Below are 12,473 nucleotides of genomic sequence, written 5' to 3' on the forward strand. Positions count from 1 at the left end.
GTTTCTCCTGCATAGAGAATTTGGAGGCGGCTGCCTCCATCAAATTTGTCCCGCCTCCAGCTCTTGACAAAACTCTGACAAGTGTTAATGGAAAATAGTATTTTCTAACAAGCTTTGCACTTAACAGATTTTTGTGATTTGTAAATGCAATTGTGGCACTACATTGATGTGGTGGCATTATCATTATATTCATAGTGCACAGGGAAAGGCGCCAAACTGCCAAAGAAATAGAAAAGAGCAGTCTCTTTTATAAATGCAAACTGTAGTTGGACTCTGCGTTTGTGAACGCTGCTCCATGTGCCTCGTGTGGGTGCGCTCCGTTTCAGTGCACCCTTACACTGCATAACATGTAACTGCGAGGGCCAGGAAAGCTGTTTAAGTGGAGTGTAATCTATCAACCAGCTGACAAAATAAACAGCGTCAGCTGACGGGGCAAAAGCCATGGAAGCTCTCCTAGGAGAAGAATAATTGCCTGCATGGACAGTGATGTGACAGTAGGATTTTGCCAAAATCTGACATTCATCAGTTCTGTCTCATCAATCTCCCTTGACTTGTATGTGCTTGTATGAGCCATGTGGTCATGGTGTCGTAAACACCGCTCTCCCTCTGAAATTTAGCGGTGGATCCAGTGTATCTGCCAGCAGGGATAACTGTCAAATTATGTGCAGGCTTCGTCTATTTGGCGCACCTCAGGCATACGCCTGCGTTGTAATGGTGCAGAGCCAATGTTTGACTGTCATTTTGAGATTTACACCAGTGAAATTTTGAACATATACACACCTGAAAGTACTTGTTTTCTGTACTTGTAAGTAAAGTAAGTATGTAATTTTTTGTAAACATAGTAGACTGTGTGTATGTGTCTGCTTGTCTCGCAGTGACACTCAGCTATGACTAAAATAATATAAAAAAGAATATAGACCAGATGGAGAAACCATTGCGGCACATCTGTGGTGCAGCAATAGTTTTGGCTAGCTGGGAGGAAGACTGGACCATGGCCAGTTTCCTGGCTTCAGGACACTTCCACCTCTTGTCTAAAGTTGAACTCTGTGGAGCTCTGTCTGGTTGCAGGCTTTGGTGGCACTTCTGCCTCTGTCTAGACAATATGTTCTCACCCAGATGCACTTTCAGATACCAGCATTTGGCAAAGATGGACTTATCGTGAATTGGCACCCGGTGGTGCTGACATAATTTGTTCAGTACAGAGTTTGGTACCCAGCCCTAGTGTCAATGCACCAGAAAAACTGATTTATTTATTTATTTATTTTTTTTTAAATTTGTTTGCCAAATTGGTAACACAGCTACTGTGTCTATACTTTTACTTATACTTTTTGCCCATTTGGTTGGTGCTGTGGTTGTTAAATGATATAACCCAGAACTATATGACAGGAGTTTGCTGTGCCCTAACAGCAGCTGTTCATCTAAGACTATAAGAGATGAAGGCTAGTTATACCCCAAACTAACCTTTGATGCTGTCACAAATGCAAGTCACTTGAGTTAGCTCTGTGTGAGGAATCCATGTCATTCACAAAATATGCAGAGTAGTATAACTGTGTGGTACTAAACTACCATTCACAAACCATACAGTATAAACATAACCTTGCCTGTGATCTAAAAGTGGCCAAAATTATGTACAATGACTTGAGTAAACGCTGTGTGTTGTAATATATGTACAAACAAAGTAAAATACATTTAATATGGGCAGATTTTATAATTTCAGCATCATATCTCAAGAGTCTCTAGGCCATGCAATGGTCCTTCACAAGATAGCATGAGACCTACAGTTTAAATGTAGTACAAATGTCTCATAAAAAAGTAAGTATTTGGCTCTCTGGCACACGCTATGTGTAGTCTTCTGGCAACCTTGCTGCCTCATGTAATAATAAGTGACTGTGATGAACCTGCCACCAAGGCTTTTGGGTAGTACAGACTTTTCTGAGTGAGCACCAAATGACACTTCTCTTTGACATTTTTTAGTCATGCATATATTCATTTTGTGACTTACTCTGATGTTGCAATACTGTGAGGATTATATTGGCAGTCTTTGTACCACTTCTAACTATTGCCAGTGTGTGCTTATGCGTTTGAATTTGCATATGCATGCAGATATATGCCTACATCTGGATGCATATGAATTTAAATGTGCATTTATCCATTCATGCAGATGTACTTTGCCTGGTACATTATGATCAGGCTAATGTGAGTCTGAAACACTAACTGTTACATTTTTTAATCCTTAATAAATACCAGCGTTATCTGATAAAGGATAATTAAAGGAATTAATTTGGTGTAGTTGCCTTGTCATTTGTTTGAAGAAATTTAGCTTAGACTGCAGAAGCAAAACTAAACTTACAGTAAGCAAATACAGTAGACATCATTTCTTTACATTGCACTCTGAGGCATTGCTTTAAGAGGAACATTCTTGCATAACAATTTTGTTCTCAACAGAACAATAATTTTATAATCTAATATCTCTTTTCTATGGTGGCACACTATTCTTTTATTTCTTAAAATTGTTTTTTCAGGGCCAGATCCATCCATTTTCTGCACAGGACATCTGTCCTGCCAAAGAGCACTGTCAGGGAGGCTAATTTGAGTGATCAACAAGCGTGAAGTATGATGGCATACTTTCATTCTGTTCGACACCTCAGGAGACACTGAGGAGAGGAGGCAGCTCCTGGCAATACAGATGCACAGCATGCTGGAAGGTTGTAGTTCTGCAAAAACACAGCGTTGTGTTCTAGTCTCTTCTGTCTCAGCTACCTAACCTGCCTGGTCACAATTTTGACATTGTTGGACCTTGTTCAGGAAGCCACATATGGATCTTTTTACCTGAAGACATAACACCCCCTGCCAGCTTCAGCCTGACCTGTCACCACATACACCATGCATAAATGGGCTCCTGAAGGCTATAGAATTTGCTGATGTTCAGTCTTTTACATCCGGTGCTCACATAAGCTCCATATAATGTTGAGATCATTAGGACGCTGCCCTGACAAATTACCCAACACTGGAGAGCATCGACAGAGGTAAGTGCAGAGACAGATGTGATGCCCGGCCCGAGGCTGCCTCTAAGGACTTGGAACCTGAGAGGGACAAGCTGGTGCTTCTAGGATTGTCGCCCACTGTGGAGGAGATAATCCAAGGCAGGAGTGCAGACTCAACTATTTATGCTGAAAATGTAAAGTCCCTGGGCTTGCACAAGTGATGTGACAAGAGTGTTCCAGTGAACTGCTCGGTCAGCTCAGTGTTCTCTTTTATTACATCTTCTACTAGAGAGGTGTCTGCTGCCATCTGCTATCAGAGTGTCTCAGTGATTTCCTGTGGTCGTGGGTTTAGCAAGAGGGTTGTTTTTTAAATTATTCTCCTCTGAAATGACAGAGAGAAGATGGTAGCGTCCAGCACTAAACTCACTCTTCCTCTCCCTTCGGTGGAAATTGCTGGTGTGTCTTGGTGTCCTTTTAAAGGAGGTGTTTTTATGCATTTTGTACTTCCCTCCAAAGCTGTTTTCAGGCGAAGCGAGACATTTGGTTTAATCACAGCTATAAGGATGAGTGAATTGCATGGTATTTCCATTCATTCAGACGATAGCGGGGCCTTGATGGACTTGAGTATTTTGATATTTTTCACTTTGGATTTTCTTAAGGTGAGAGACCCTGAGTGAATAGATAGACTTTTTGAAAAACTAAATTATTCTTAAAGTCAGCATATCACAATAATTTACCATCTATTGCCACTGTATAAAAAAACATTATTGCCCCATAGGCTCAATGAATGGCACCAAGTACAACCAGATGTTTCCTGTAGAAACTGATGAGTCTCTCACCACACTGTGGAAGTATTCGGCTCCCTCTTTCATGCGAGACCTTCTTCTAGTCAATGACATTTGTGGGTTTTCAAGCATGAACAGCTTTTCTCAGGTCCTCAAAGTACAGCTCAGGGGACCTTGGTCTAGGTGAGAGGCCTGTAGATCAGTGGACTTTCTTCAGCTCAATAACCTTTTTTCAAGTAGCTGCATTTGACCATGGCCAGTGTGTGTCTTTACCAAGTATACTGACACTTGGAATTGATGGCAAGGGCAACTTTGGAGGTACGCATTGTGGAGGACTAGCTAAAATCTGAGGTGATTGTTAATCATTGTATTCAAACAGCCCTTATTATCTCTAAATTGGTTGAGCTGGGAGGGCATGGGGTTGTTTTTTCTCAGCTTAAGATTGCATGTTGAATGGTTTCGCGCAACAAATGAGAGCCTACAAGAGAAGAAATGGTCCAAAGCTTCATTTCACTAAAAACAAAACAAAACAGTAATGTCTGTAAAAATGATCATTTCAGGTAAGAAAATCTTTCTACATAGCGTGGGTTCAAATTTCAGAAAATCCATATATTTGACACTGCTTCCCAGTCGAGCAGCATGTCCATTACTGAGGGTAAATATCCTATGTTATGTTAACATTAGCTCCACACAGGCAGGCTCAGCAGATTTTTCTTTGACTTAGAAAACCTAAATGAGAAACTAATGCTAAACAAATGTTCTCATTTCTTCCATTTTAGATCATGACAGACACTGTTGCTGCAGGTAGCTCTCAGGCTACAGCTGGCTTCACTCTTTTACACTGATGGGGAATTAACAAGGGAATTGATAAAGAATCAGACAGATAAGTAAAAGTCAATAAGGGCATTGGCATTTCTGTCCCTAGAATGAATGCACCAAATGGTTGTTCTTGGTTCACATAGCAAGGATCATACTCTCAGCAAGAGTAAGATATGAGTTTCAGATTTTGTGGCTCTCTGAGTCATTAGAGAGCTTTGAGACATGCACAGTAAATGCAGCACAACATTGGTCGTACAAAGTAAAGCCGCGTAACAGTAGTGGCGAGTACAGACACAGTTCAAGACTAAATCCAAATGTTCACCCACAGGTCTTGCGGACAGGGCCCTTGGTGGTGACATGTTTCTGTCATCACCTTGAGTTAAAAATGTACAAAGAGAAGTATGAGAAATGACAGCATTTCATTTAGGTGAGCTAGTTCCAGGGTCTTGGTATTGTGTGTGTGTGTTGAAGAACCATAACTCACTGGTGCTGGAAAGGCAAACTTTCTTTGTGTGTGTGTGTCTGTTTGTCGCTTTGTGATCTGTCTGTGACCCCACTCTGAAATCGGGATTTTTTTGCTTTACTTTTTTCCTCAGTAGCAGTTCGTTGAGTTTGAGTTGCATGATGGAGAGTTGGTGAACAAAGAGTTTTATCATCGCAATCGAGACTTCGAGTCAGTAAGTGGTCGGATCACTTAGAGCTGATAAATTCAGATAGATGGATTAGAGATGCAGCTGCTACAAAAGCGAGTGAAAGCAAATTGCCTTTTGCGGGTTAAACCCATCATTGGATTGTGGCGTGTGCGGTTTCCATGGGAACACAGTACAGGTTGAAAAACAGTAGATAACACCAAAACCTTCACTTTCACTGTGCTTGCTAAGATGCTGCTCTGTATGTGCCTAGAGTACGCTTTGCCATGAGAGAAGGAAGGAAACGCACCTCCAGGGTTTTCACTGTCTATTTAAGATTAAGGTGGGCCGCCTGTGTGATTTTTGCTGCCGCCTTGGTTAAAGAGTGTGTGTGCATGGGGGGCGTTCAGATGTAGTGTCTTTTATGTGCGCAAACCCATTACTTTCAATGTAGAGGCATGTCATGCGTGCTCACAACCCAAAGCAATGCCGTAGCGGTGAGCATTCAGTGTGACACGCTTGTTTTTTCGTCCAGCGAAGAGAAACACACATTTCAGGACCGCTAACTTGTATCATCAGAACAGACATGTCCTGTGATTTTTAGTGTCCTTTCATATTTAATAGAGGGGGGACAATACCTGACAGTAATATTCTCAGCGGTCAGGATGTGCCTGCTGTAAAGGGTAAATATAATCATAGAAGGCTGAAAATCACAGGACATGTCTGTTCTGATTATACAAGTCAGCAGTGTAAAGGTGGTGGTGAGCCACAAATTAACCCTGAAATTGTGTCTTGATTATTTGATGAGCGATCTTCCAAATAGGGTTGTGCCGATGGACGATCCAATCACGCGGGGGGGGGGGGGTCGTCAACGCCTCTGCCCGCTCGACACAAGCATACTCGGGCGTACTATGAGCGGAGCGGACTCCACGAGGAATGTCCGCAGTCATTCAGGCTTTCATAGTCGAGCACACTTCCGTGTTGTAGTTTCCTGTAAAAATGTCTGTGTGAAAAATCCCTGCGATGTGAAAAATACATGCTGAGCAGTCACTGGTGCGCGGAGCGGAGTCCACGTGGTCGTAAAATCTGAGCTTTGCACGCACAGGGCTTGCGAACCTCCGCGGAGTCTGTTCCGCGTATGTTCCGCCTTAACACGCATGTTGCGGAGTGGTGAACAAACCAAACAACACAATGTCAGGAGAAATTGAAAAGATATGCCATCTATGTAAAGTCAACTTGCTAATTAAGGAGCCATTACATGTTCAAGAGTTTTATAAAGCTGCTCAAATGCCAAAGAGAGGCTATAAGTGAATGTTTCAGCGGCGACGCGTAATGGACCCCCCCCCCCCCCCATGACATCGTTTATTGGCGATTTCACTAGATGGTGATAGGACGATAGGATATGGACAAGATCGCCCAACTCTACTTCCAAACTGGTGTGGTCTGCACTTGGAGCAGATGTATAAAGCCTTGCGCACCTCTGATTCTATTTTATAAATCTCTACCAGAATTGCCACCACCACAGTTCCCCACAAATGGATGAAGCAACACCCTTAAACAACTGTTTGCAATCAATATCAATTCCCGCTCCACCACTCATTAGAACTGTCAATGAGAAATACGGCAAATAAAGTATAATTTCACCAACTGTGCTGCATCAGCGAGGTTCTCCAGCAGTGCCAGAACAGCTGCTATTACCCACAGCTGTGGATATTTTTATCCTGTGTACCACTAATTAATCACATTTCTGCAAACCTGCAAACCATCACCGTGGTAAAAATCTCAGTCATGATTATTGTTACACATAAGGATGATCAATGATTCATTCATGGCGCTCATGTTGAAACTAACACTGAAAAGCTCTTCTCAACATTAAAGTGGCTGAAATGTAAATAAAAAGTGGTTAGATTTATTACTCATCAATAATAGAAATTAAGTTCATAAATGTGCCTTTGATAGACATTTTGAGTAGCGCTGTGTAGCCTGCAAAAAATCCCCCACAATTACCCGTTTCTCACCCTGTATTCAATCTCCTCTTTATATCACTTGCTGCTATCTTAGTTAAAACTGTCCTTACACCTGGTCTGACGTATGCGCGAGGTGTGCACAAGCGGATATTAGGATTCATCTTAGGTCAATGTTGGACATTTATTAAGCATAGTCACTTTGTGTAATCACTACAAGCTTTATTGTGCAACAGTGATTTCCACATTTTCAAAATGCTGCATTATTGTGTATAGTTGGATACAGAAGAAAGCAGCAGGAAGGGTTTTCCCTGCAATATACGCTACATCTTTGTTCCATTGTGGATATTATTGAAGGACATATATTGTAAGCATTTAAACGCTCACTGAAATAAAACGACAGTGGGTACATGTAGTGCATTATGTAGTAAATGGGAGTGATTTCAGACACAGCCTTTTGTCTGTTTCACCTGTATATAGTCACATAATATTCTGCACCTATTTTGTTGGTTGTGTTGTTGGCCCTGGCTCAGGCTTAATGTCATCTTGCCTTTATCGGTGTTGAGTGCACTGGTCTGTTGCATCTGTGTTTCTGACTCTCAGCTGCTGTTAAGTCTGCTTTAGACCTGTTCTCTGCTTTTACATCCGCCATTGCCTGCCATATGTCAGGAATGTAAACACTCCTCCACACTGCTAAACGCCCTCACTTTTCACCGTGCTATTTTAATATGGAAGTACTGCATGTTTCAGTCACATGAGCCCACCTCCTGTTTTACACTTTGCATGTCATATTCATAACTAGTTAGAAAACATAAGCTCTGTAATCATATAGAAGACTATGAACTGAGAGGAAGGATATCAAACAAACTGTATTCTAGATCAGTGACCAATATTTTTGTTTGTGTGTATCAGAACCCAAATGCTTTTTGGCAAGACCCCAAGGCACAGATCTAAGCACTAATGACTTTGTGTTCATTACAGTAGACAAATTTAATCTACTAACAAGGTGCACAAGCATTTTGTTAATTAATTTCGTGGTTGTAAAGTGCAAGATGGAAAAGATTAAACAAATCAAATCTCATGTGCTAGACGCTCTTTTGTACAAAGTGTTGACATCTCTGATGAAGTTGTGCCAGATGAGTCAACTGTTGTCTGCCGTGCAGGCTTTCTATTTTATGAAACAGGTAAACAAAGACCTCTTTAAAAACAAATTTCCCTTTCTTCTGCTGATGCCACTGCTCAAAAGCATTCTTGAATTTACATGAAATAAAAGGCTGCCAAGCGAAAATATGATCATTTTAACAAAATCTCCTTATCAAATGCTGTAGTTGCAGCCCATGCAACTGACAAATGTATCTGCAATTTGCAAGAAACAATCAATTGTGAAACATGATGCAGCTGACATTTGCGTGTAAGCAGTGCTCGCAAATTGCTTTGTAAAATGGGCCCCTGCGTTGCAACTGTAAAATATCAAATATGACAAGCATGTAGTGTGATTAAATGTTTTTCATAAACTGTATTGAGTTTGCAATTCAACCCCTTACAAATGCTGTTTACAAATGCTGTTTTCTATGTATCATAAACTGAAATAGCTTCACCTCTTTGTAAGTACGGCCAATTTAATAATCCACCATAGCCAACCTGCTTCATAAACTAAATCATTATTTTCTGTATGCGCGTGTCTACACCATTATTTAGAGTTAAACCCTCTGGGGAAGAAAAATATGTCAAAGCTGCAACAACTGTTTAGAGGACAAAGAGTGATTGTTTAAAATTAATGTTTCTAAATTTGTATCTTCATAACATTATTCATGTAAGCGTCTGTTCAGTCGTGATTTATATTCTGCTACTCACCGTCTGGTAGGTAATAATGAATTTTATCATGTGGCCCACAGGCATGTTCTGAGTAAGGAATTCTCTCTGGCTGGGCAGGGCTGGCTGGTAGCGGATCCTTGCTGTGGGGGAAACAACAGTACACCATGAATCCCAAATGCTCTTTTTAGTTCCTTTTAACGCACCTCTCCTGGTCTCACCTGGTGTGCTTTACTGTACATATATATAACATGTGGAGCAATCTTTAGTTTATTTCACAGAGAAAAAGGGATCAAAAGAGAGAATAAGAAATAAGTGAGGACTGATAGCACACTTGAGCTAATTCCTCTATTGATTAGAATGGTTTCATCTTGAATCACTGACTAGCATCAATGGCCTCACAAAGGAATCCCCATGACCTAATACTGCTCTGGTGGTTGGATACTAATAGCAGCACTTACATCTGTAAAAGCTCCATCCCTGTGATGTGAGAACAGTCAAGTAACTTCATCAGTACCTTTAGAGGTACTGTATGTCACGCATGCAGAGAAGGCAGACTGTTTCTGTGCTCTCTCTGGCAAGTGAAGCGACATCTGGCCAAAAGCCAGGCTTTTAACGAATGAACCAGTGGAAGATGTGAAACATCATTTAGAAACTGTCAAGAGCCTGTCAGCATCCTCAAAATAATGCCCTTAATGCTAAACAAAATTGATGAGCCCGAAGCAGTAAAATTGAAAAACAGTGACATGATAAGTGGCTTCGAACTAATTTGACATGGTCACTTAGACGTCCAAATGACAGCACTGTACACATGACATAAGACCTGTCAAGTGGTGTCATATCCATAAAGCGGCTTGTTTTGACACCAAAACCATCTAAGTTGATAGCAGGGAATGCCTTCTACCTCATTATTTGTTAAGTCGTTGATGGCTAAATGAGACGTATTCTGGCATCTTATTCTTTTGAGCACTTAAGTGCTCTTTAGTGACAACACTGTCATCATCTCTAACGTGCACCAATCTGCTGTGACACTTTCGTAGAAATTCGTCATAACTCGGCATCACAGCTAAGTCAAGATGATGTGAATAAACAGGTTCACGGGGATGCCAGTTTATATAACTAAATAAATAACATTTCACACACCAATGTGTGCCCGAAAGGTGGCTGGATGATGAATAGGGCCAGAGTACTGCTTGTAAACAGACATCAGTGACAGACTAACACTATTGTCATGCTTTCTTTCTGGCATCCAGTAATTTTCAGACTTGTTGATGGCTTTTACTTTACTTTTGAAGGGACCTCACTTTTGGCACTCTGTGAAAAGGTGGCCTAAATTGCAAACCTTATCCACTATAGAGCTTGGCATCTCTACGGGATAAATACTGAGGATTTCCTCTCTGAAATAAAATTGAGAGAGGAGCTTGAAAAATAAAATATCCTCACCTTCACAACAATCCAGTGTTCGCTGTTGAGTTAGTATGCCGTCAAACTGCACACACAAACATACAGAAAGTAGGCCCATAGGAAATTGTCTGATGCTGTTAATTAAAGAAGAAAGCAAAATTATCTAGAGGTTGATGAGGTCAGTGAGAGTGTAGCATTTTCACAAGTTTAGCCATGCAAGTGGCTCCAAAGGCAGCGACAGTCAGTCTACCACTTAAGTCCAGACCTAAATATTGATTGCCATTACATTTTCCACAGACATTTATGGCGCCCAAATGATCATTCTACTGACTTTAGCAGCCCCCTTTCCTTTGGTAGATTGATGTTTTTGGTTTTTAGTGTCTTGACAAATATTGTATAAATTGTTATGGCATTTGGTGCAGATATGTATAGTGCCAAGATGACACATCCCTTTAACTTCACTTGACTATTCAACTAGTGCCACCATGAGGTTGAAATTATTTTGTGAAATGTCTCAACAATCTGTGGGATGGATTTATGTAAAATTTGGTACATACATTCATGCCCCCCTCAGGATGATTTGTTATGATGTTGGTGATCCACTGCCTTTTCCCTCTAGAGCCACCATCAGCTCAAAATTCCAATATGTCCAATACTTTACATACCCAAGGTATTTTACCAAATACATTCCCATCATCCTCAACTAAAATGGTGAACATGGTAAACATTATACCTGCTTAACATCAGCAAGTCAGCGTGTTTATGTTGGTGTTTAGCTCAAAGCACCACTGAGCATTTAATGACTATTTCTAAAGAGTTTGAAAACTTAATGTGTTTTTGACATATTGTACGGTCACCAAACGTAACACAAATTTTTCAAGTGGGGCTGTACAAAGTCAATGCAAGGACATTAATAGATGCAAATTCATGCTGAGCTAGGATGATGAATGATGCAACGCAGAAGTGTCAATTCGCATGACACTGTGTTGTAAAAGCCTTTCAGTGTAGAGATCTGGTTGAGATTCTTCTGGCAGTACCCAGAATCAGAAATTTAAGACCAACATATTGTAGCTGTCTGTGAGTGCCTGGAGCTCTACCACTCAATGTCAGTTCTGTACAGAGCTAGAAAAAATAAGGAGAGGTCTTGGAGAATAGTGGGTTGTTTCTTAGGGAAATGCTCTTAGTGATTTAACTGGGTCTTTTATTTTAGATGGTAAACAACAGATCAAGGGAAGTCATCATGTGCTGCAGTGGACAATATCAAAGATTGTTGCCATGGTCATAAGCCTCCTTGTTCAACATGTTCACATCACTTGAAACCAGATTGGTTATACTTTTCTACAAACCAAGTTTTCACATTTCAACATTAGCATTAGCAACATTAACATCAACCATATTGGAACTAGCAACGAAAGGAGAAAATTTGCCTTGCATTTTAGTGTGAACAAAACTTAAATCTGCATAACGTATAAATAATAGATACATCCCTGAATTGACTGACAGGTCTTTGGACATGCGGACTAAGACCTTAATCACACAGAAACCGTTTTAGCTGCTTGAGGTGGTTTTTTGTAACTGATTTTAATGAGACTGAAGCTTTCTATTTGCTGCTTTTGCATTGCTGTGTGCCTTGTGTTTCTGCGCTCTAGGCACCTGGTGTTTTTGCCAGAGTGTTCTGACCTTCTGGAGTTGAAAAAACTTCAACTCAGAACAGAAGAGTGCTCCACGGCATGTCCACTTTTTTCCTGTTGTTCAATTGGATGATTTGAGAGGCGGGCCTTCTCTAGTGGTCACGACAACAAGTTTACAGTTGGTATACAATGGAGCATAAACTAGTGGCAGCGGTTGCTGGATATCCAGAGCTATGCGACTTCACAAGCCACTGTTACCACCATCTCAATAGAAAACAGCAGTGGCAGCAGCATTTAAGTGTGGTACTTGAAACAGCCACCATTGAGGCGAAGCTCCTGGACCAACTGGTGGTACTCCCCATGATCCACTCTCTTTTTTAGGGTCTGATGTACCCACACAGATCTCTGTTATCCTGTGCCCAAAGAACTATTTGTTGACAGCCTC

General features: G+C 41.0%; 2 protein-coding genes across 2 annotated transcripts in view; one reads left to right on the forward strand and one right to left on the reverse strand.

Moving 5' to 3' along the window:
* vsig8a (V-set and immunoglobulin domain containing 8a) overlaps window positions 1–12,473 on the forward strand; it is a 112,687-nt gene that overhangs the window by 34,807 nt on the left and 65,407 nt on the right. The gene's annotated exons all lie outside the window — the stretch shown is intronic.
* The window catches only part of si:ch211-127i16.2 (probable flavin-containing monoamine oxidase A), a 69,244-nt gene that overhangs the window by 28,066 nt on the left and 28,705 nt on the right, over window positions 1–12,473 (reverse strand). The window contains exon 8 of the mRNA XM_049603509.1: window positions 9,036–9,136. Within this exon, the coding sequence (XP_049459466.1) occupies window positions 9,036–9,136 (101 nt within the window). The remainder of the gene's footprint in view (window positions 1–9,035; window positions 9,137–12,473) is intronic.

The sequence above is a fragment of the Epinephelus fuscoguttatus genome, linkage group LG18, assembly GCF_011397635.1.
Source record: "Epinephelus fuscoguttatus linkage group LG18, E.fuscoguttatus.final_Chr_v1".
Taxonomy (NCBI): Eukaryota; Metazoa; Chordata; class Actinopteri; order Perciformes; family Serranidae; genus Epinephelus; species Epinephelus fuscoguttatus.